This window comes from Dicentrarchus labrax, unplaced genomic scaffold, assembly GCF_905237075.1.
Source record: "Dicentrarchus labrax unplaced genomic scaffold, dlabrax2021, whole genome shotgun sequence".
NCBI classification, from domain to species: domain Eukaryota; kingdom Metazoa; phylum Chordata; class Actinopteri; family Moronidae; genus Dicentrarchus; species Dicentrarchus labrax.
The window spans coordinates 167,038-192,531 of NW_026136723.1; the positions used below are offsets into that span (position 1 = coordinate 167,038).

The 25,494-nt window shown below is 38.1% G+C and overlaps 2 protein-coding genes and 1 long non-coding RNA gene across 5 annotated transcripts in view; 1 reads left to right on the plus strand and 2 right to left on the minus strand.

The window, feature by feature from the left end:
• The window catches only part of LOC127357474 (uncharacterized), a 132,824-nt gene that overhangs the window by 22,641 nt on the left and 84,689 nt on the right, over positions 1 to 25,494 (minus strand). The window contains exons 11-15 of the mRNA XM_051389695.1: positions 23,831 to 24,070; positions 7,054 to 7,086; positions 6,570 to 6,671; positions 6,267 to 6,284; positions 6,031 to 6,076 (exon numbers count right to left, since the gene is read on the minus strand). Coding sequence (XP_051245655.1) covers positions 6,031 to 6,076; positions 6,267 to 6,284; positions 6,570 to 6,671; positions 7,054 to 7,086; positions 23,831 to 24,070 — 439 coding nt within the window. The remainder of the gene's footprint in view (positions 1 to 6,030; positions 6,077 to 6,266; positions 6,285 to 6,569; positions 6,672 to 7,053; positions 7,087 to 23,830; positions 24,071 to 25,494) is intronic.
• The window catches only part of LOC127357484 (major histocompatibility complex class I-related gene protein), a 42,403-nt gene that overhangs the window by 16,186 nt on the left and 723 nt on the right, over positions 1 to 25,494 (minus strand). Inside the window, exons 1-8 of one of the 2 annotated variants that reach the window (XM_051389713.1) lie at positions 16,202 to 16,367; positions 15,591 to 15,782; positions 15,071 to 15,340; positions 14,328 to 14,606; positions 13,076 to 13,405; positions 12,233 to 12,331; positions 12,063 to 12,080; positions 11,255 to 11,952 (exon numbers count right to left, since the gene is read on the minus strand). In XM_051389713.1, the coding sequence (XP_051245673.1) occupies positions 11,873 to 11,952; positions 12,063 to 12,080; positions 12,233 to 12,331; positions 13,076 to 13,405; positions 14,328 to 14,606; positions 15,071 to 15,340; positions 15,591 to 15,639 (1,125 nt within the window). In that variant the 5' untranslated portion in view covers positions 15,640 to 15,782; positions 16,202 to 16,367 and the 3' untranslated portion in view covers positions 11,255 to 11,872. Of the gene's footprint in view, positions 1 to 11,254; positions 11,953 to 12,062; positions 12,081 to 12,232; positions 12,332 to 13,075; positions 13,406 to 14,327; positions 14,607 to 15,070; positions 15,341 to 15,590; positions 15,783 to 16,201; positions 16,368 to 24,605; positions 24,885 to 25,494 lie in introns of those variants that run through there. The other variant, XM_051389712.1, reaches the window with a different exon arrangement.
• The window catches only part of LOC127357504 (uncharacterized), an 84,308-nt gene continuing 59,411 nt past the window's right edge, over positions 598 to 25,494 (plus strand). Inside the window, exon 1 of one of the 2 annotated variants that reach the window (XR_007882265.1) lies at positions 598 to 607. This is a non-coding gene — a long non-coding RNA (uncharacterized LOC127357504). Of the gene's footprint in view, positions 608 to 16,544; positions 16,555 to 25,494 lie in introns of those variants that run through there. The other variant, XR_007882264.1, reaches the window with a different exon arrangement.

Below are 25,494 nucleotides of genomic sequence, written 5' to 3' on the forward strand. Positions count from 1 at the left end.
TCATCATGCCATTTCTCTAGAAACTGATAAATAGTTTTAGTTTAACATCATTTTGGTCCTATGATTTAAAACATATTGTACTTGGATTGTGTTCACTGAGGTTAAGTTAAAGGCTGTCAGTAGTCTATGTAAGATGAATGCTCTTTTGAAGGTACTGTAATTTCACACACTAATTCTGCTCTACACAGGAGCTCATGGGCCAAATGAAACTGCTGTAACAGAAAGAACTTAAAGGAAAGCTGTAAAATGTTGTCTTACCTGGAGATAAAAAAAATGTCACCAGTTACCTGTTTCACTGTATCTGTTATTACTTGTCTGTACTCGTCTGCCAGGTAAAGTCCAAAACACAGTGTGAGAAACAGAATTTGACACATCAGATATGAAGCAACAGCAGGTATAGGGGGAGGGACAGAAAACTTAAATAATCTGTTTTTGTTCATCATTCTTCATCTTTTTTCTTCCTCTTTAGGAGCAATGCTCTCTTTTAAGAGGAACATCCTGATCACATTACACAGTTACACAATCATACCTGGAAGCTGCTCAGTACAACCACAGTCTGACCACAGTATAGTCTGTATTGACCTTACATTGTTGACACTTCTCTTCAGTCAGGTCTAGTTTTGCTCTCTGTGACATAATTGTTGAGTATTCTACCCTCCTCTCTTTTGTAGTAGTAAACACACACAAAACCTATTTTTCTCTTCTCATTGGAGGTCTGCAGTGGACACATGGAAACCAAACTGAAACTAATTTATTAAAAAAAAAAAAAAAAAAACCTGACTAACTAAATGCTGCTGACCCCAACAAACCCAAACAGAGAGAAAACACCAACAATGGCAGTCGCACAAAGTGCCACCAATTTAGTATTTTCGATTCCAAAACCAAATCTGTAATGAGAATCAGAGTCCACTTAGATCCATTTGTATGGGAGGCCAGAGAGCTGAACAAACTGTAGCTTCAGAAAAAGTCATCACCACTTTGACATCACATCCGAAGAAGGCAGGCTAATTCATCACAGAATTCAACTTAACTGATGGAAAAGCTGGTTTTTCACACACTGTACTGTTGAAAAAAACACCCGTATTAACATATGAGGCCAACAACATATGTAATTATTAGTGCAAATTATTGTGGAGCTCCTCTTTAAGCCAAATGTTTCATTTTCACATGACAGACAGGTGAGATCTCATCTGTGTCCTCTGTGAGTATACAATATGCTGAGCTAATGTTCATGTTACTGCAACTACAGTCACAGATGTGGACAAAAAGAACCAAACTTTTAAACATGAAATTCTGTATTTTATTGTGAATTAAAACAGAAAGCAGAAAAATAAAAAGCATTACATTTGTTTTTAACATTCATTTGCCAGAAGTTAGGGGAATATTCCTATGGAAGGCCAGTATTCATGTTAAATGTTTTCACCTATCATTAGCCCCTGCAGTGGGTATCAAGCTGTGCCGTCATTAATCTACTGACCCCTCTGACCCACATCATTCTCTAACTGACCTAACTTAACTTTAAGCTTTTATATTGTATCTGCTCAGGCTCATTTACATTGGTTGGCCCAAATGACTTGATAAGCAACTTCATGTGAATGTGATGACCCGCTCAGTAATCCAACCACCATCACTGTCTATCTGGTTCCACTAGTCTTACTTTAGTTAGCAATCCCTGTGGTATGAGGAACTTTCTATGAATTATGTCCCTCGAGCCAACCAAAAGAACATGGCTTCAATAATCCATCACAAGAGGTGATTTTGAGTATTGTATTCAGTATGTAGTTATTCTAAAACCCATTGTTCAAGGTGTTTGAAAAACGAATGTCTACCTAATTAAAGGTAGAAAACATCACTGAAATAAAATTTAAATAAACAGTTAATTTGAACATTTACACATCAAGCACATAAATCATAACTACTACTTCACTAACTAACTACTAGGAAGCCATCATTAGTCTCTTTTAGTTCTGTCAAACTATAATGTGAGAAACTCATTGAGTGCATTTGTTATTCAGGTCTCAGGATTCAGTTTCTCAGAGAGCTCAGAGACGCTGTCAGGAGCTGCAAGGTCAGAAACAAACAGTGTGAAACTCATCCAGCATTTTACTTTCATGAACAGTAAACACAGGAAAAAGTTCATGAAAGTTCAACAAAGTTCATCTGCATAATAATGCAGTCTCATCATCGCATTCATCCTTTTCATACTTAGTTTAGAGTCATGTGTTCTGATTGCAGGGATGGAAAATATTCAGGAACTTTATGATGCCATTGTTTATGTGTGTACTAGCCTTTTTGAAAAATACATTAGCGTGGTTTGCATTCTGTGAAAGTGGGTCCCGACATTATGACCATGTGAAAATGTGGCTCCCAAGGTGAGACCAGTTGAGAACCCCTGATGTAGTCTGTACTAATTTGATTGAAAATATGGGAAGTTTGGGAATATGCACCACTAAAGTAATGAAAAGGAAAACTATGCTTCATTACAACTTGTTTTTATTTTTGTGTCTCTAGTCTGGACATCAGTTCATTTGGTAACATGTGTGATGACACTACTCACCAAAAGAGATATCAGAATGTGGCAATAGGTTTAGTTTATTGTTTAGATATAGCTATAAATAGATGATAGGTGATGGGGCAATGATTCAGGTTGTAAAAAAGTTGACAATTTTGCCAGATTAACAATAATATAATTTTCAGTGGAGATGAACCATAAAATAAGTGCATCTGTAATGTTTGTAATTAAAGGCTAGTTAGCATGTTGTCATGCTGACATCATTAATAATTACCTTACCAGATCAAGGCAGCAGAAGTTTTTGGAGCCAGGTACGACAGTTGTTCTCCATCGACTGAAGAACTTTAGTGCATGATGGGAAATGCCTGTCTGATGTTTGACTACAAACATTACGCATTATAAAAACTCTTCATTTGAGTTTGAGTTCCAGATATTCCAGATACAATATTGGAATCTGGCTTAATTATTTGAGCATTATGAAAAGTGGGGATTCTTGAAATAACACCTGTACAGACGTCAGTCCAGTTACCTGACAGATCAATGAAGGAAATTAAGGATGTCTTGTGTTCCAGTTTTTCCTCTCCCTGTGTGTAATTATTCATGGAAGGTTTGAATTTCTTTATCTCAGGATGGGAATGAGTTTATGTTGGATAAGGACAGCAAACGAGTATAACCAATCGGCGCTTTTGGCAAACCCATGTGATAGTGTCTTGATTCTTCTTCTTCTGTTTGTTGCTGTCGTAGTAACCCGCCAGAATGTCATCAACCACTAGAGCTCCTATATACTCTGGGAAGTTTGGGACTCCAGAAGATGCAGTTACAAAAAACTTCATGGAGTGTTTCACTGCAGGACAAACTAAATACATTCAGTATAAATAAAATGATCACACTCATTTTACCTTTAAACTTTAATTAGTAGCCCAAGCCTTTATTTGCTTCAATCACTGAACTTAACCTTCCTATATCTGAAACAGATGGGCAGGCCTTTAATTCCTTTTGCACAAAACTCTTCCTGAGCAAAGACAGTAAATAGTTTATTTAAATCAGACCAGTATTATTGTAGACCTAGAGAATAATACTTCTATTATTACTTGATCACTTTGGTGATGGTTTCAGTAAAATGAACTGAATAATGGAATTGTGGGCAATCTAACTACACACATTAACAAAAGTTTATATTTGTGTAGAAGGGGTTCAGGTTTCATTCATCCAAAGAGTTTCTATAAAATCCAGAACATGCAGCACACTAGGCTATTAAAGGAGACCTGTGTCTAACTGGGTCTTATCAAGTTGAGGTAAAAGTAAAACTAGATTAGTGTCTCCTGGAGCCGAGCAGGAGCAACATGTGACGAGCTTAAGCTCAAACGTCATATATTCCAAATGTGATCTTACCTGCTGATGAAATGTGACACAAGAGAAGCAACAAAAATAACCTTTTCATCTCGTTTCAGTAAAAGACGTGAGGGTAAAGCACCCAGCTGTTTCTGTTCTGGCCAGAGATGGGTGGATGCTTCTGGGGCTGCTTTCCTCACCTGTGAACACCTTTGTTTCAGTGCATTGTGTCGGAGGTGGTGCTCCTTTCACTGATGAACGTACAGAGTTTGAATCAATTTGAAGCTTTGCAGTTAAACCATGTGATTGGCACATTAGTGGAATGAAAAGAGAGGAGAATGATACAGAAATTTGGTGATTTATTCTCAGAAGGTAAAGTAATTAAATCTTCTAATTTCAGAAATTCTCCAATCACACTGTGACTCATATGAAATGTTGCATAAATATTAACACTTAAGTTAAAATACACCAATAGGGTCAATTCATATTTAGTTTCGAGATAACTATTTATTATCTAGGCGTTTTGGACAATGCATTTATAAATTAATTTACTGCAACATATCACACAAACTGCTACATTTAATGCAGCACTTGAACAACAGTATTACAAATGTAATGATAACACACAGGCTTCTTGGACTTTTATCGCACACCTATGAGACTAAAAGCATTAAAATCAGAGAGGTGTTGTGGTGCTTTGGCTCCGGTCGTGGAGGTCTGCTGTTGCCACCAGATGTCACTGTGCACAAACCTAGTGGAGAAATCAGCAAACATATGCCTATAAAGCCATAAGATACGTAACTTGTGCGCAAAAGTTATAAACTTGTGGTAATGAAAAATTAACAAATCAGACAATGCTTTTGAATTGTGCTTCATTTTAGCGTCTTTGAACATAGAGCTGATGTGACTTGCCAAAAAGCTCCAGTTTTGTCTCATCTGTATAAAGGATATTCTCCCAGAAGCTTTGTGGCTTGTCAATATGCATTTTGGCCATTTCCAGTCTCACTTTTTTATGATTTGCTTTCATCAGTGGTGTCCTCCTCGGTCGTCTTCCATTCAGTCCAGTTAACAACTTGTGCCCACAAGATAAGTAACTTACACCCACAAGATAAGTAACTTGTGCCCACAAGATAAAAAAAAGTTTCCTTTTGAGGACTTGTGCTCTCGAGACAAACAAGAATTTAGTTTCACTTTCACCTACACACATGGACACAATTGCTGGTACCGTTCTGTTAAAGAAAGAAAAATCCACAATGGTCACTGAAATAACTTGAAACTGACAAGAGGTAATCATAAATAAAAAATGGACTGAAAAATTTACAAATGAAAATCAGACATTGCTTTTGAATTGTGCTTCATTTTTGTGTCTGTGAACATAGAGCTGATGTGACTTGCCAAAAAGCTCCAGTTTTGTCTCATCTGTATAAAGGATATTCTCAAAGAACCTTTGTGGCTTTCCAGTCTCGCTTTTTTATGATTTGCTTTCATCAGTGGTGTCCTCCTCAGTCGTCTTCCATTCTGTCCAGTTAACAACTTGTGCGCACAAGATAAGTAACTTACGCCCACAAGATAAGTAACTTGTGCCCACACGATAAAAAATATTTCCTTTGCGGGACTTTAGGGGCTCCGCAGTACATTCATATTTGATGTCAGTAAAACTTTTATTTTGCATGATAAATAGTTGTGGAAAAATGGCAAATAAAATACAAATATAATTCTTAATTTTCTCATTATTACACATACACATTTATATGTACAGATATACACATTTGATTTTGACTTTATCTTCATCACACCCAGTATTCATGTGAAATGATGTTTCTACCTATCATCAAGCCCTACAGTGGTAGTAATGTAAGCTGCCTTTAAAATCTTCATTCACTCAAGCAAACAGCAGATACTTTGCTGTGTGACATGGCTTTATATCTACATTGTGTCTGCTCAGGCTAAACTGCAACTTCATGTGAATGCAATGGCCCGCTCAGCAGTCCAACCACCATCACTGTCTATCTATTTACACTAGTCTTGAAATAAACGATTACATTTAACATCTACTTATAAAAGCCATAAACTACTACATCACTTTATGACAGGAAGGCATGCTTTAGTCAGTTTAAATTCTGTAAAGCTAAATAAAGTGACACGTGTTATATGAAGGAACTTCATTGAGTGCGTTTTACATTCAGGTCTCTGGATTCAGTTTCTCAGAGAGCTCCGATCCGTCGTCAGGAGCTGTAAGGTCAGAAACAAACAGCATCAAACAGTGAAAGTCCTCTCATCCTGCACTCAACTTTTATAAACAGTAAATACAGGAAACAGTCTTCAAAAGTTCATCTGCACAATAATGTGAAACCCTGTTTAATCTACAGCATAAAGTGTGAGTCAGATCAGTTGAAAATAAATAAAAGCAGGTTTTACTTACGAGATGGAGGGCATTTGGCTGAAATCAAAACAAAAGACAAATCATTTCTTTACCTTATCCCCAGTAAATATGATCTTCAATGATCTACTCACTAAAACTACTCATCACTTCTCTCCCACATCATCTTGGTAAGGTCAAATTATCATGACTCACAGGCTCTGAGCCTGACACTGCTTACTGTTGGTTGCTTTAAATTCTGTGGTGCAGGGAACTGATGCTTGTTTCTCTTGTGCAACCTGGATAAAAGCATCAACTCAAAGACTAAAATATACTGAACTGAAATCTTTCCATTTTCTCTCTCACCTTTCTTCTTTTTGTAAGCCATGAGTCCAACTGCAGTGATGAGGATGAGTACAAGAACAACTGCTGCAGCAGTGATGGGCACGGTCATGTCACTGGACTTCTCTGTTGAACAAGAAAGCAACAAAATAAAAACAAGACCAGTACAGATAAAGGACAGAAGTACATCCATCCATTCATCAGTTTATTCATACATACGTATGGGTTTGTTCCTGTGGACTACTAGTATAGTATAAGATGCATAGACTAGTGTATTGATATTGTTATTGATCGTCCTGGGTTCGCCTAACTGTATAAACTTAATGAGGAACCAATAAACAATTTCTAATGTTTCTTAAAAAACTGATTTTCTGAAAATTCTGACCTTTTTATCCTTTTCAATAAAGCACATTTTCAGTGCTGTTTGTCAACATTTTCAGTTACTGTATTGTGATAGAACGTTATAATTCCTTATACTGCGATAGAGGATTTTGGCTATATCACTCACCATTATTGTGAGTCACCACAACCACAAGAGGTCCTTGAGCACACAGTCATACATGTGTACAGAAGAAATGAGGCTGAGATCCACTAGAATGTGAGGTTAGCTGTAGATTGATACAAACACAAACAACCGACAGACATGCAGTCCCATTCAGCACACTCTAATGTCAGTCTTACCCCAGTTGGTCCTGATCACTGCTTTGTCCAGTTTGGTGACGATGTTGTTCTTCACACCAGAGAGCTGAAACACACAGTCGTACCTCCTCCAGTCTTCAGGTGTGACTGATGAAAGGTTCAGGTCAACACTCATCTGGAAGGATCCATCGTGGTTGGGGAGGATCTCTCCGTGGTCCACGTCCTCATGAAGCTCCTCTCCATCTTTCCTCCAGATGAGTGTGGCACTGTCAGGGTAGAAACCTGTAGCGTGGCAGCTGACTGGAGAGGAGGAAGTCTTCTGGAGGAGAGACACTGAGGGAAGGTCTGGAGAGAGAGAGAGAGAGAGATGACAGCCCCTCATAACAACCACCACATTGTCTCTATATAGACAAATGAGAGAACCACTGAAGAAACTCACTCCAGTCAGAGAAGAAGGATCTGCCTTTGTGGTTCACAGCAAAGTACTCAAACACAGTGTCAATATTCAGTGGAACTATTTCTATTGTGAAACACTGAAACTCTGTAAACTGATTTAAGTCATACTAAAACACTGACTGTCACAGTATCAGCTTTGATTGAAAGTAACCTCAGAGCACCCAAAAATGTCTCTACTGACTGGTTAGGACTAAATCAAATCTTACTGCACAGGAAACTGTCATAAGGTAATGTCACACTGATTGGAGTAATAATAATAATACAATGGCAGTTCAGTCTGAGCAGATTATAGGAACATTGTTGAGTTCATGAAACTAAATCAGGTCATGTGATTCTACCTTTTCTCTGCAGAGAGTTGTTGCCAAAGACCAAATACTTCTTCAGGAACCCAGGGAAAAGCTCAGTGAGGTAAATCTTATTGTATTTTATTCTAGCTTTGTCAATATCCCATCTCAATTTGGTGGTGACAGCCTGAGGTTTCGGAGCAATCCATGTCAATGTCTTCAGGTCAAAAGATATGAAGTCTTCTCCATCATAACCATACTGGTTAAAACCATTAACCTCTCCAGTCTCATCATCCCACTCACATCCACTCATCCTCTGTAAAACATGGGCACCTGAGAGAGAGACAGAGACAGAGACTGTAATTAACAATGATGTACAGATGAAGATGATCTCACAGATATTGGGCAGTGTGTGTTGCACTTCTATTTTCATCTTCATCTTGTGGTGTGTTCATGATTCAAGAGCAGATAAGTGTACTTTTTCTTTATATGAGTGATGAAACCCAATTTCTGTTACACATTCTTTTCTTTTGTCAACCATGAACTACAACATCCCTGGTCGGGCCAGCTGAAGACTTTTGTTGTGTCTGTCTCCCCCTCATTGTCTTTATTCCCTTAACTGCTGCTTTCTAATAAAGGCATACAATTAAAATAAAAGTGTCACCTGCTAAAACACCTGCAGCATTGGATGCAGTTGAGTGACCACACAAGACTGACCAGGAACTCATTGAAACATAGTTATTGTGTAACTTCTATTACTAACTGGGAAAGGTGGGAAGCTGCCAAACGTCAGGGAGTCTGAAAGCTCTGGGCTTATTGCAACCCTTGTTGTGTCATCTAGTAGTAAAAGACCTTTTAGAGCCATGTATGACGGTTGCTTTCTACTGACTGCAAAACTTTAGTGCTTGATAAGAATCACCTGACTGGCTAATGTTTAACAAACATTATAAAAACTTTGCATTTTCTAATTCAGTGTAAAGATTTAGTTTTTATTATTATTATTTAGATTTTGTGCTATGAAAGTTATATTTTGTGTGTGATGACGACTTTCATTGGTCTAGAGAGGTGGATAAAGTTAGTTCCAAATGTTCCAGATACAATATCAGAATCTTACGTAGTTAGTATGTTATTATTACAACACAAAACTCGAGTGTGAAGGTGTGATTCTTGGACTGAAACCTGTACAGATGGATGTTAAGCCCCTTCAATCAAATTATTTAAAGAAATCAATGAAGAAAATGGAGGCTGTACTTTTCCTGTTTGTTTGTAATTGTGAGGATATTTTGACTATAGATGGATGTTTTGAATTTCTCAGTATGATGAGTAGTTTGTGTTGGACAGAGCAAACAAGTCTAACCAGGACCTGATTTATGGATTACATGCTGACTGGCAGCTAGTGGTTCCAGGTTTTCAAAGCAATGTGATGGCGGTCTATTTACTTTACAACTAAGATGCAGAACAGTTTAACAGTAAACAGTGAAATATAACATAGTGGGCTACATACTGTACCTCCACTTTGGTTGAAGCGCTGCTTTAAATTATCAAGTGTGGTTTTAAAGAAGTGCGGCTCATGATCTGAACACTTTGTAGTGTACCACTGCAAGTGCTGAGGATCATCTTCAAATAATTTTTTCAACCAGTCCTGTTGTGGTTCTGGTCTCTTTTTGTTGCTGTCGCAGTAACCGGCCAGAATCTCATTAACCTCTAGAACAACCACAAACTCTGGGAAGTCTGGGACTCCAGCAGATGCAGTGAAGATAAACTTCAGGGAGTGTTTCACTGCAGGAAAAACAAGGTTTAATACATTTATACACACACACATAATTTAAATATGATGTAGGCTATTCAGTATGATTCACATTCCCAACATATAGTCTTATCAAGTTGAAGTAAAACTGAAACTAAATTCTTGTTTGTCTTTAGCAAAATGCAATAAAAATAAATATGTTAAATGTGATCTTACCTGCTGATGAAACGTGACACAAGAGCAGCAACAAAAAGACGTTTTTCATTGTGTTTTTGGTTAAGACTTGTGGGTAAAGAGCGAGCTGGGTCCGCTGTGGTTTCTACTGTAATGTGAGCCACAGAGTGCTGAACCGTGATAAAGGGAGCTGTTGTCAGAATGTTTATTACGGTAGGCGAGGCCTTAAAGAAACATACACGCGTTTTATATTATGTACAATTTGGACTTATATTACTGTACTGGTTGTTTGTTTGTTTGTTTGTTTGTTTAGATAATTAAGGGCAATTTTTATTTTACTAATCATGAGTTCCTCATATTGGGACCTAAAGTACATCAGTAAAGTACATTCATATTTTATGCCAGTAAACAGTATTACAAATGTAATGATAACACACAGGCTTCTTGGACTTTTATTGCTCACCTATGAGACTAAAAGCATTAAAATCAGAGAGGTGTTGTGGTGCTTTGGCTCCAGTTGTGAAGGGCTGCTGTTGCCACCAGATGTCATTGTGCTGCTGCATTTGAAGCCCCAAAGCTCCAGACGGCTTCATCCACCTCTCACTAGTTCTGACTTCACTAAGAACGAGTGATATGTATTGGAGCAAGAGCATCCATTACTAATGATCTTAAAACAATCTATTTGTGACAAACTGGTGAAAATACAGCCTCTCTTTTTATCACTCTCAAAGACACCACGTCCCTCAACATGCTAGTTTCCCCTTCAACCATCGTCCCCTTCATGCTACTTCCAACAACAATAACAACAACAACAACAACAAAAATCAGTCATAAAGTCATAAAAAAAGTATTAAAATAAAAATGATTATTCATTTGTATGATGAATTGTTGTGGAAGAATTCAACAGTCTCACTGCCTGAGGGAAGAAGCTGCTCTGCAGTCTGGTGGTCCGGCAGCAGAAGCTTCTGTAACTCTTCCCAGATGGCAGCAGGGTGTGTCTGGGGTGGGTGCTGTCTTTTAGTATCCTTTGGGCTCTGTGCAAGCATCTCACCTCAGCAGTATCACTGATGCTGGGCAGCTGAGTACCAATGATCTTCTGGGTGGTTTTAATCACCCGCTGCAGTGTCCAGAGTGCTGAGTTGACCGAGGGAGAATGTGTTGTTGAATGCTGAGCTGAAGTCATCCTACACCACAAACTGTACAGTGATATTACTCTTCTCAGCTGTCAGTCCTATAAACTGGCATCAGGACATGTGTGTGCTCACATCAACCTTGGACTAAAGAAAACTCGCTGTGCATAACTGATCATAAAGTTCCAAGAAAACAGCCACCGTCAACATGTTTCACACTACGTACAAAGTGAATGTCACATATAAATGGAAATAGTCTCAAACACAAGTTTAACATACTTTAAAGGTTTCAACAAAAGCTTTAATTACAGATGATAATATACAAGCAGAATATTTATAATAAGTTTTGATTGTTTTTATATTTGGAAGAAGGAGTTATGAATGAATGGATTATTCTGAGCAAACAGGACTTTGTCTGTTATCACAAATGCAAACACATCTACCTGCATGGTTTGATATCATTAGAGATCATTTTGTGAACCACAAACCTGAAGAGACGGAGAGAATAATCAGATAAAACAGAATTAACTTCATCAGAAATATTTGGAAAGTTCAATTCAACAAAGGTTATAACATTGTATCAGTACCTGAGGATTCTGATTTCAATGAGATCTAAAATATTCACAATCTTACAACATTTTAACAGATGGCTGCTTTTAAAGGATTATTCCTTCAATTTATTTTCTACTGTAAGCATCAATGCCTTATTTAACTTGTTTTTCCTCTTTATAACCTCACTTATCTTTATCTACCGTTGGTCATAGGAAACCAGCTCTTTGTCAGATATTTTCTTTGCAGCTTTAAAGTGATTCAGAGGTTTTACAGTGAACGACAAAACAATATTAAACTGCTTTAACTGGAGGTGTTAGGTTCTCTGTTTTGTTGTCCCACATGACGTCACTGTGTGCAGGGTGGTGTGTTTGCTCGTGATGTTTCTGGATTCAGTTTCTCAGAGAGCTCAGTGCTGTTTTCAGGAGCTGCAAGGTCAGAAACACACTGTTAGTCCTCTTCTCCTGCACTGAACTACCTCAGCTCACAATGTAAAGAACGTGTCAGAGACAATAGAATAAAAACAAGTTCTACTTACGACGTGGAGGGCGATTGGCTGAAATAAGAAGAAAAGATCAGAAGAGTTTAAAATGCCAGAATACCTTTTGTCTCATTTTCCCTTCTGAATGTAATTCTTTCATATAAAGTGAAACTCTTTAGATTCATATGTTATTAAAGGTTTCAACTCGGCTCATTCTAGTCTCTCACCTCTCTTTTTGTAAACGATAAATCCAATCACAGCAATGAGGACGACAGCAAGAACAACCACTGTAGCAGTAATCGGGATGGTGATGTTACTGGGCTCCTCTGCTCGGCAAAAAACAACACAAATAAACAAAAATGATCACAACATGTGAAGATGAAGCAGGTAAGAAAAGATCTATCCATCTCTTCATCACACATTCACATTGTGAATAGAGTATAATACAGTAGTCACTGGTGTGTGTGAGCAGAAATATACAGCATTTAAAGGACACAGCTTACTTCAGTTTAGCAAAGAAGATACAGTATATGTTATTAACTTGACAGCATTTAAGAAACCTGCCACTCTGTGCATTGTATGCAACTTCCCAGGTAACAGTAAAGTGACATTATTGAACATTTACTAACTGGTAAACAAAAGAATCCCCACTGTGCATCAATTTATTTTCACTGTGAATCATAAAAAGGGTCGGTGGGCGACCTGGCACCCTATCACAGGGCAGATATAGTATCACTGTACTAGACAGTAAAGGCACTACTGGGTTATATTATGGGAAATGTAGGATCCAGTGTTCTGGGGACTAAAAGTCAGAATATGTCAGCCACTGGTGCTATGTCTCTTGCAAAACAGCCAGCCTTAAGAAAGTGCAGAACTAAGTTGCTGGAATGTTCCTTAAAGATAAGTTTAAAATTTCTGTGACTTTAATATATAAATGTTATGCATATCATTTTATAGATAAATAAATAAAGATAAATGAGTTGCTGATCTTAGTCTTAAAATAATTATTAAGACTAAGATAAGATCATTCAGTTATAAATAATACTTTTTTTAAAATCTGTGTTTCTCACCTTTGTCAATTCTGATCCCAGGCTTACCCCAGTTGGTTCTGATCTTTGCTTTGTCCAGTTTGGTGACGATGTCGTTCTTCACACCAGAGAGCTGAAACACACAGTCGTACCTCCTCCAGTCTTCAGGTGTGACTGATGAAAGGTTCAGGTCAACACTCATCTGGAAGGATCCATCGTGGTTGTGGAGGATCTCTCCGTGGTCCACGTCCTCATGAATCTCCTCTCCATCTTTCCTCCAGATGAGTGTGGCACTGTCAGGGTAGAAACCTGTAGCGTGGCAGCTGACTGGAGAGGAGGGAGTCTTCTGGAGGAGAGACACTGAGGGAAGGTCTGGAGGGAGAGAGAGAGAGAGAGAGAGAGAGAGAGAGAGAGAGAGAGAGAGAGAGAGAGAGAGAGAGAGAGAAAATGGATAGGGGGTAGAGAAAGACAAATTCAAGAGGGAGGAATCAGGGAAAGAGAAAATGGGACAGATATAAGCAATTAAAGACATGCTGCATCTATCTGCATTATGAGTCACTTTAAATTACAAAAGTCAAAGTCAGTCAGGTCAAAAAGAAAAAAAAAACATGTCAGTACATGACCTCTGATGGTGGTAGAAGATAAGCAGTAATCCACCTCAGGTATGTTAAGCAGCCTATGCTAGCAGCTTAGAGCACACACAGAGTTAACTAAACCAATGATGAACTGTGATGACATGTTCAGCTGCATGTCATCCTTCCACCGATGGCTCAAGGTGGGATCCAGAAATGATGTGGGCTTCATAGACATTCGGCTGACTTTCTGGGGAAAATCTGGTCTGATTAGGAGAGACGGCATCCATCCCACTTTGGACAGAGCAGCTCTCTTATATACAAATCTGACTGTTTATTTCTGAACCTAAAACCTGACAACCCAGAGTTGAGAGCAGGAGGCAGAGCTGCAGTCCTACACGCTTCTCTGCACTTTAGTTAGAGCAGATACCCACCCAGAACCCCACAGAGACTGTGTCCCCTGACCACTTCAATTGTTTAAAGAGGAAGTAAAGGGAAGAAGAGTTAATAACATGAGCCTAATAAGAATTAAAACCAACTCTACAACAGAAGAAAATAAAATAATTAATTGTGGACTCTTAACATCAGATCTGTGTCATCTTAAGCTGTACTAGGTCATAAATTAATATCAGATTATGATACTGATTTATTTAGTCTTACTGAAAAAATAAAAAGGGAAAATTGTTGAGTTCATGAAACTAAATCAGGTCATGTGATTCTACCTTTTCTCTGCAGAGAGCTGTTGCCATAGGACACATACTTCTTCAGGAACTCAGGAGAAAACCTAGTGATGAAATTCTCACTGTCTTTTATTATAGCTTTGTCAGTATCCCATTTCAGTTTGGTGGTGACAGCCTGAGGTTTCAGAGCGATCCATGTTGATGTCTTCAGGTCAAGAGATATGAAGTCTTCTCCATTATAACCAAACTGAATAAAACCATTAACCTCTCCAGTCTCATCATCCCACTCACATCCAAACATCTCCTGTAAAATGTGGATACCTGAGAGAGAGAGACAGAGACAGAAACAGAGACTGTAATTAACAATGTGCAGAATACAGATGAAATCTCCAGTGGAAAGATGATCTTATAAATATTGTGCATTGTGTGACACTTGTGTCTTGTGGTGTGCTCATGATTCAAGAGCAGATAATCAGTGCACTTTATCTGAGTGATGAAACCCAATTTATTTTCCACAGCTAAAAGTTACAATAGTAACTACTGTTGTATGAATTGACAGATGACTGTCAGTGGCAGTATACAAAGTGGGTATGTTGAATTATTACATTAAACTCTTATTAAAACAAAGTCACACCTGTGTGACACCTGCAGTCTCAGATGCAGTCCAAGCTCAAATTCATTAATATGCACATGTTAGCTATCCTATATCTGTGTGTCAAACAACAAACCAGGCTGCAAATCATTTTAGTAGTAAAAGTAAAATATAATATACATAAATACTTTACCTTCCGTTTGGTTGAGGCGCTGCTTCAAATTATTAATCCACACTTTGAATATGTTTGGCCCATTCTCAAAACACTGCTGAGTGTACTGCTCAAAGTGCTGAGGATCATCTTCAAATATTTTTTTCATCCAGTCCTGTTTTGGTTCTAATATCTTTTTGTTGCCGTCGCAGTAAACAACCAGACTTCCATCAACTTCTAGAGCTGCCACAAACTCTGGTATCTTTGGGACTCCACTGGATCCAGTTACAAAAAACTTCAGTGAGTGTTTCACTGCAGGACAAACAAAGTTTATACATTCAGTAAAGACCCATCATGAATCTGATGTATTCAGTCAGCAGCCTATGATTCTATTAAAACATATAAAGTCAGTCTTATGAAGTTTAAGTAATAGTGAAACTAAAGTGCTGTTTTCTGGAGCTACAGGAGCCAAATGCACTCTGCGGCTCACGTTATCGCAGTCAAATGCAGAGCCGAGTGGAAAGTGAAGCAAAGAGCTTAAAGAGTTCAAATGTGATCTTACCTGCTGATGAAACGTGACAGAAGAGAAGCAACAAAAATAACGTTTTCATCTTGATTTGATAAAGTCGGGTGGGTAAAGGACCGAGCTGCGAGGAGGTGAGAGAGAGATGTGTAGACAGGAGGACTGTCTCCTTCTTCCACAGCGTCAGTATGTGACCTCAGGTACTCAGGAAGTACTGCACAGCTGTATCACCTGTCAAACAGGTACCAATGTCTCTGTCAGTGCGTCTGTACCCATTATGTTATGTTTAGAGCCCCATACATACACTGCAGAGTAAAAGCTGTGAGAATAAACTGTGTGAATTAAGAATGATCCAATTTTGTTGTGTGTAGTTCGATGCTCCGAACCACACGATGCCAACAATTTCTTCAGAAACTGACATATAGTTTTATTTTTACATCATTTTATTACTATGATTTAAAACATATTGTACTTGGATTGTGTTCACTGAGGTTAAGTTAAAGGCTGTCAGTAGTCTATGTAAGATGAATGCTCTTTTGAAGGTTCCTATAATTTCACACACTAATTCTGCTCTACACAGGAGCTCATGGGCCAAATGAAACTGCTGTAACAGAAAGAACTTAAAGGAAAGCTGTAAAATGTTGTCTTACCTGGAGATAAAAAAAATGTCACCAGTTACCTGTTGTTGCTGTATCTGTTATTACTTGTCTGCACTCGTCTGCCAGGTAAAGTCCAAAACACAGTGTGAGAAACAGAATTTGACACATCAGATATGAAGCAACAGCAGGTATAGGGGGAGGGACAGAATACTTATCAAATAATCTGTTTTTGTTCCTCATTCTTCATCTTTTTTCTTCCTCTTTAGGAACCATGCTCTCTTTTAAGAGGAACACCCTGATCACATTACACAGTTACACAATCATACCTGGAAGCTGCTCAGTACAACCACAGTCTGACCACAGTATAGTCTGTATTGGCCTTACATTGTTGACACTTCTCTTCAGTCAGGTCTACTTTGCCCAGATGAATCTGAGCTCTTTTACATAATTGTTGAGTATTCTACCCTCCTCTCTTTTGTAGCAGTAAACACACACAAAACCTATTTTTTCTCTTCTCATTGGAGGTCTGCAGTGGACACATGGAAACCAAACTGAAACTGAAAAAAAAAAAAAAAAAACCTGACTAACTAAAATGCTGCTGACCCCAACAAACCCAAACAGAGAGAAAACACCAACAATGGCAGTCGCACAAAGTGCCACCAATTTAGTATTTTCGATTCCAAAACCAAATCTGTAATGAGAATCAGAGTCCACTTAGATCCATTTGTATGGGAGGCCAGAGAGCTGAACATACTGTAGCTTCAGAAAAAGTCATCACCACTTTGACATCACATCCGAAGAAGGCAGGCTAATTCATCACAGAATTCAACTTAACTGATGGAAAAGCTGGTTTTTCACACACTGTACTGTTGAAAAAAACACCCGTATTAACATATGAGGCCAACAACATATGTGATTATTAGTGCAAATTATTGTGGAGCTCCTCTTTAAGCCAAATGTTTCATTTTCACATGACAGACAGGTGAGATCTCATCTGTGTCCTCTGTGAGTATACAATATGCTGAGCTAATGTTCATGTTACTGCAACTACAGTCACAGATGTGGACAAAAAGAACCAAACTTTTAAACATGAAATTCTGTATTTTATTGTGAATTAAAACAGAAAGCAGAAAAATAAAAAGCATTACATTTGTTTTTAACATTCATTTGCCAGAAGTTAGGGGAATATTCCTATGGAAGGCCAGTATTCATGTTAAATGTTTTCACCTATCATTAGCCCCTGCAGTGGGTATCAAGCTGTGCCGTCATTAATCTACTGACCCCTCTGACCCACATCATTCTCTAACTGACCTAACTTAACTTTAAGCTTTTATATTGTATCTGCTCAGGCTCATTTACATTGGTTGGCCCAAATGACTTGATAAGCAACTTCATGTGAATGTAATTGCTCCCTCAGTAATCCAACCACCATCACTGTCTATCTGGTTCCACTAGTCTTACTTTAGTTAGCAATCCCTGTGGTATGAGGAACTTTCTATGAATTATGTCCCTCGAGCCAAACAAAAGAACATGGCTTCAATAATCCATCACAAGAGGTGATTTTGAGTATTGTATTCAGTATGTAGTTATTCTAAAACCCATTGTTCAAGGTGTTTGAAAAACGAATGTCTACCTAATTAAAGGTAGAAAACATCACTGAAATAAAATTTAAATAAACAGTTCATTTTAACATTTACACATCAAGCACATAAATCATAACTACTACTTCACTAACTAACTACTAGGAAGCCATCATTAGTCTCTTTTAGTTCTGTCAAACTATAATGTGAGAAACTCATTGAGTGCATTTGTTATTCAGGTCTCAGGATTCAGTTTCTCAGAGAGCTCAGAGACGCTGTCAGGAGCTGCAAGGTCAGAAACAAACAGTGTGAAACTCATCCTGCATTTAACTTTCATGAACAGTAAACACAGGAAACAGTTCATGAAAGTTCAACAAAGTTCATCTGCATAATAATGCAGTCTCATCATCACATTCATCCTTTTCATACTTAGTTTAGAGTCATGTGTTCTGATTGCAGGGATGGAAAATATTCAGGAACTTTATGATGCCATTGTTTATGTGTGTACTAGCCTTTTTGAAAAATACATTAGCGTGGTTTGCATTTTGTAAAAGTGGGTCCCGACATTATGACCATGTGAAAATGTGGCTCCCAAGGTGAGACCATTTGAGAACCCCTGATGTAGTCTGCACTAATTTGATTGAAAATATGGGAAGTTTGGGAATATGCACCACTAAAGTAATGAAAAGGAAAACTATGCTTCATTACAACTTGTTTTTATTTTTGTGTCTCTAGTCTGGACATCAGTTCATTTGGTAACATGTGTGATGACACTACTCACCAAAAGATATATCAGAATGTGGCAATAGGTTTAGTTTATTGTTTAGATATAGCTATAAATAGATGATAGGTGATGGGGCAATGATTCAGGTTGTAAAAAAGTTGACAATTTTGCCAGATTAACAATAATATAATTTTCAATGGAGATGAACCATAAAATAAGTGCATCTGTAATGTTTGTAATTAAAGGCTAGTTAGCATGTTGTCATGCTGACATCAGCAATGATTTCCTTACCAGATCAAGGCAGCAGAAGTTTTTGGAGCCAGGTACGACAGTTGTTCTCCAACGACTGAAAAACTTTAGTGCATGATGGGAAATGCCTGTCTGATGTTTGACTACAAACATTATGCATTATAAAAGAAATGAAATAACACCTGTACAGACGTCAGTCCAGTTACCTGACAGTTCAATGAAGGAAATTAAGGATGTCTTGTGTTCCAGTTTTTCCTCTCCCTGTGTGTAATTATTCATGGAAGGTTTGAATTTCTTTATCTCAGGATGGGAATGAGTTTATGTTGGATAAGGACAGCAAACGAGTATAACCAGTGGGCGCTTTTGGCAAACCCATGTGATAGTGTCTTGATTATTATTATTATTATTATTATTATTATTATTATTATTATTATTATTAGCCTTTGTAGATAAGAACTAAGATGCAGAACAGTTTAGCAGTAACTATTGAAATATAACATAGAACATACTGTACCTCCACTTTGGTTTAAGCGCTGCTTCAAATAATAAATCGTGGCTTTGAAGTAGTTTGGCTCAATCTCGAAACAGGTTTGAGTGTAGAACTCCAAGTGTTGAGGATCTTTTTCAAATAATCTTTTCATCCATTCTTGTTTTGGTTCTATTATGTTTGTTGCTGTCGTAGTAACCCGCCAGAATGTCATCAACCACTAGAGCTCCCATATACTCTGGGAAGTTTGGGACTCCAGAAGATGCAGTTACAAAAAACTTCATGGAGTGTTTCACTGCAGGACAAACATTCAGTATAAATACAATGATCACACTCATTTAACCTTTAAACTTAAATTAGTAGCCCAAGCCTTTATTTGCTTCAATCACTGAACTTAACCTTCCTATATCTGAAACAGATGGGCAGGCCTTTAATTCCTTTTGCACAAAACTCTTCCTGAGCAAAGACGGTAAATAGTTTATTTAAACCAGACCAGTATTATTGTAGACCTAGAGAATAATACTTCTATTATTACTTGATCACTTTGGTGATGGTTTCAGTAAAATGAACTGAATAATGGAATTGTGGGCAATCTAACTACACACATTAACAAAAGTTTATATTTGTGTAGAAGGGGTTCAGGTTTTATTCATCCAAAGAGTTTCTATAAAATCCAGAACATGCAGCACACTAGGCTATTAAAGGAGACCTGTGTCTAACTGGGTCTTATCAAGTTGAGGTAAAAGTAAAACTAAATTAGTGTCTCCTGGAGCCGAGCAGGAGCAACATGTGACGAGCTTAAGCTCAAACGTCATATATTCCAAATGTGATCTTACCTGCTGATGAAATGTGACACAAGAGAAGCAACAAAAATAACCTTTTCATCTCGTTTCAGTAAAAGACGTGAGGGTAAAGCACCCAGCTGTTTCTGTTCTGGCCAGAGATGGGTGGATGCTTCCGGTGATGCTTTCCTCACCTGTGAACACCTTTGTTTCAGTGCATTGTGTCGGAGGTGGTGCTCCTTTCACTGATGAACGTACAGAGTTTGAATCAGTTTGAAGCTTTGCAGTTAAACCATGTGATTGGCACATTAGTGGAATGAAAAAAGAGGAGCATGATACAGAATGATTTATTCTAGGAAGGTAAAGTAATTAAATCTGCTAATTTCAGAAAATCTCCAATCACACTGTGACTCATATGAAATGTTACATAAATATTAACACTGAAGTTAAAATACACCAATAGGGTCAATTCATATTTAGTTTCAGCATAACTATTTATTATCTAGGCGTTTTGGACAATGCATTTATGAGTTAATTTACTGCAACATATCACACAAACTGCTACATTTAATGCAGCACTTGAACAACAGTATTACAAATGTAATGATAACACACAGGCTTCTTGGACTTTTATCGCACACCTATGAGACTAAAAGCATTAAAATCAGAGAGGTGTTGTGGTGCTTTGGCTCCGGTCGTGAAGGTCTGCTGTTGCCACCAGATGTCACTGTGCACAAACCTAGTGGAGAAATCAGCAAACATATGCCTATAAAGCCATAAGATACGTAACTTGTGCGCAAAAGTTATTAACTTGTGGTAATAATAAATTAATAAATCAGACATTGCTTTTGAATTGTGCTTCATTTTAGCGTCTGTGAACATAGAGCTGATGTCACTTGCCAAAAAGCTCCAGTTTTGTCTCATCTGTATAAAGGATATTCTCCCAGAAGCTTTGTGGCTTGTCAATATGCATTTTGGCAATTTCCAGTCTCACTTTTTTATGATTTGCTTTCATCAGTGGTGTCCTCCTCGGTCGTCTTCCATTCAGTCCAGTTAACAACTTGTGCCCACAAGATAAGTAACTTACACCCACAAGATAAGTAACTTGTGCCCACAAGATAAAAAAAAAGTTTCCTTTTGAGGACTTGTGCTCACGAGACAAACAAGAATTTTGTTTCACTTTCACCTACACACATGGACACAATTGCTGGTACCGTTCTGTTAAAGAAAGAAAAATCCACAATGGTCACTGAAATAACTTGAAACTGACAAGATGTAATCATAAATAAAAAATGGACTGAAAAATTTACAAATGAAAATCAGACATTGCTTTTGAATTGTGCTTCATTTTTGTGTCTGTGAACATAGAGCTGATGTGACTTGCCAAAAAGCTCCAGTTTTGTCTCATCTGTGTAAAGGATATTCTCAAAGAACCTTTGTGGCTTTCCAGTCTCGCTTTTTTATGATTTGCTTTCATCAGTGGTGTCCTACTCAGTCGTCTTCCATTCAGTCCAGTTAACAACTTGTGCCCACAAGATAAGTAACTTACGCCCACAAGATAAGTAACTTACGCCCACAAGATAAGTAACTTGTGCCCACAAGATAAAAAAATATTTCCTTTTGGGGACTTGTGCGCAGGAGACAAACAAGAATTTAGTTTCACTTTCACCTACACACATGGACACAATTGCTGGTACCCTTCTGTTAAAGAAAGAAAAACCCACAATGGTCACTGGAATAACTTGAAACTGACAAGAGGTAATAATAAATAAAACATTTACTGAAAAATTAACAAGTGAAAATCAGACATTGCTTTTGAATTGTGCTTCATTTTAGCATCTGTGAACATAGAGCTGATGTGACTTGCCAAAAAGCTCCAGTTTTGTCTCATCTGTATAAAGGATATTCTCCCAGAAGCTTTGTGGCTTTCCAGTCTCGATTTTTATGATTTGCTTTCATCAGTGGTGTCCTCCTCAGTCGTCTTCCATTCAGTCCGGTTAACAACTTGTGCGCACAAGATAAGTAACTTAGGCCCACAAGATAAGTAACTTGTGCCCACAAGATAAAAAATATTTTTCTTTTGGGGACTTTAGGGGCTCCGCAGTACATTCATATTTGATGTCAGTAAAACTTTTATTTTGCATGATAAATTGTTGTGGAAAAATGGCAAATAAAATGTAAATATAATTCTTAATTTTCTCATTATAACACATACACATTTATGTGTACAGATATACACATTTGATTTTGACTTTCATTTATCTTCATCACACCCAGTATTCATGTGAATGATGTTTCTACCTATCATCAAGCCCTACACTGGTAGTAACGTAAGCTGCCTTTAAATCCTTCATTCACTCAAGCAAACAGCAGATACTTTGCTGTATGACATGGCTTTATATCTACATTGTGTCTGCTCAGGCTAAACTGCAACTTCATGTGAATGCAATGGCCCGCTCAGCAGTCCAACCACCATCACTGTCTATCTATTTACACTAGTCTTGAAATAAACGATTACATTTAACATTTACTTATAAAAGCCATAAACTACTACATCACTTTGTGACAGGAAGGCATGTTTTAGTCAGTCTTAGTTCTGTAAAGCTAAATAAAGTGACACGTGTTATATGAAGGAACTTCACTGAGTGCGTTTCACAATCAGGTCTCTGGATTCAGTTTCTCAGAGAGCTCCGATCCGTCGTCAGGAGCTGTAAGGTCAGAAACAAACAGTGTCAAACAGTGAAAGTCCTCTCATCCTGCACTCAACTTTTATAAACAGTAAATACAGGAAACAGTCTTTAAAAGTTCATCTGCACAATAATGTGAAACCCTGTTTAATCTACAGCATAAAGTGTGTGTCAGATCAGTTGAAAAAAATAAAAGCAGGTTTAACTTACGAGATGGAGGGCATTTGGCTGAAATCAAAACAAAAGACAAATCATTTCTTCACCTTATCCCCAGTGAATATGATCTTCTCTTCTACTCACTAAAACTACTCATCACTTCTCTCCCACATCATCTTGGTAAGGTCAAATTATCATGACTCACAGGCTCTGAGCCTGACACTGCTTACTGTTGGTTGCTTTAAATTCTGTGGTGCAGGGAACTGATGCTTGTTTCTGTTGTGCAACCTGGATAAAAGCATCAACTCAAAGACTAAAAGATACTGAACTGAAATCTTTCCATTTTCTCTCTCACCTTTCTTCTTTTTGTAAGCCATGAGTCCAACTGCAGTGATGAGGATGAGTACAAGACCAACTGCTGCAGCAGTGATGGGCACGGTCATGTCACTGGACTTCTCTGTTGAACAAGAAAGCAACCAAATAAAAACAAGACCAGTACAGATAAAGCAGAACAGAAGTACATCCATCCATTCAACAGTTTATTCATACATACATATGGGTTTGTTCCTGTGGACTACTAGTATAGTATAAGATGCATAGACTAGTGTATTGATATTGTTATTGATCGTCCTCGGTTCACCTAACTGTATAAACTTGATAAGGAACCGATAAACAATTTCTAATGTTTCTTAAAAAACTGATTTTCTGAAAATTCTGACCTTTTTATCCTTTTCAATAAAGCACATTTTCAGTGCTGTTTGTCAACATTTTCAGTTACTGTATTGTGATAGAACGTTATAATTCCTTATACTGCGATAGAGGATTTTGGCTATATCACTCACCATTATTGTGAGTCACCACAACCACAAGAGGTCCTTGAGCACACAGTCATACATGTGTACAGAAGAAATGAGGCTGAGATCCACTAGAATGTGAGGTTAGCTGTAGATTGATACAAACACAAACAACCGACAGACATGCAGTCCCATTCAGCACACTCTAATGTCAGTCTTACCCCAGTTGGTCCTGATCACTGCTTTGTCCAGTTTGGTGACGATGTCGTTCTTCACACCAGAGAGCTGAAACACACAGTCGTACCTCCTCCAGTCTTCAGGTGTGACTGATGAAAGGTTCAGGTCAACACTCATCTGGAAGGATCCATCGTGGTTGAGGAGGATCTCTCCGTGGTCCACGTCCTCATGAATCTCCTCTCCATCTTTCCTCCAGATGAGTGTGGCACTGTCAGGGTAGAAACCTGTAGCGTGGCAGCTGACTGGAGAGGAGGGAGTCTTCTGGAGGAGAGACACTGAGGGAAGCTCTGGAGAGAGAGAGAGAGAGAGAGAGAGAGAGAGAGAGAGAGAGAGAGAGAGATAGAGATTACAGCAACCACCACATTGTCTCTATATAGACAAAGAGAACCACTGAAGAAACTCACTCCAGTCAGAGAAGAAGGATCTGCCTTTGTGGTTCACAGCAAAGTACTCAAACACAGTGTCAATATTCAGTGGAACTATTTCTATTTTGAAACACTGAAACTCTGTAAACTGATTTAAGTCATACTAAAACACTGACTGTCACAGTATCAGCTTTGATTGAAAGTAACCTCAGAGCACCCAAAAATGTCTCTACTGACTGGTTAGGACTAAATCAAATCTTACTGCACAGAAAACTGCCATAAGGTAATGTCACACTGATTGGAGTAATAATAATAATACAATGGCAGTTCAGTCTGAGCAGATTATAGGAACATTGTTGAGTTCATGAAACTAAATCAGGTCATGTGATTCTACCTTTTCTCTGCAGAGAGCTGTTGCCATAGTCCAAATACTTCTTCAGGAACCCAGGGAAAATCTTAGTGAGGTAAATCTCATTGTTTTTTATTCTAGCTTTCTCAGTATCCCATCTCAGTTTGGTGTTGACAGCCTGAGGTTTCGGAGCGATCCATGTCAATGTCTGCAGGTCAAAAGATATGAAGTCTTCTCCATCATAACCATACTGCATAAAACCATTAACCTCTCCAGTCTCATCATCCCACTCACAGCCATACATCCTCTGTAAAACATGGACACCTGAGCGAGAGACAGAGACAGCGACTGTAATTAACAACGATGTACAGATGAAGATGATCTCACAGATATTGGGCAGTGTGTGATGCACTTCTATTTTCATCTTCATCTCGTGGTGTGTTCATGATTCAAGAGCAGATAAGTGTACTTTTTCTTTATATGAGTGATGAAACCCAATTTCTGTTACACATTATTTTCTTTTGTCGACCATGAACTACAACATCCCTGGTCTGGCCAGCTGAAGACTTTTGTTGCGTCTGTCTCCCCCTCATTTTCTTTATTCCCTTAACTACAGGTGGATAAAGTTAGTTCCAAATGTTCCAGATACAATATCAGAATCTTACGTAGTTAGTATGTTATTATGACAACACAAAACTCGAGTGTGAAGGTGTGATTCTTGGACTGAAACCTGTACAGATGGATGTTAAGCCCCTTCAGTCAAATTATTTGAAGAAATCAATGAAGAAAATGGAGGCTGTACTTTTCCTGTGTGTGTTTGTAATTGTGAGGATATTTTGACTATAGATGGATGTTTTGAATTTCTCAGTATGATGAGTAGTTTGTGTTGGACAGAGCAAACAAGTCTAACCAGTTCTGAGTTATGGATTACATG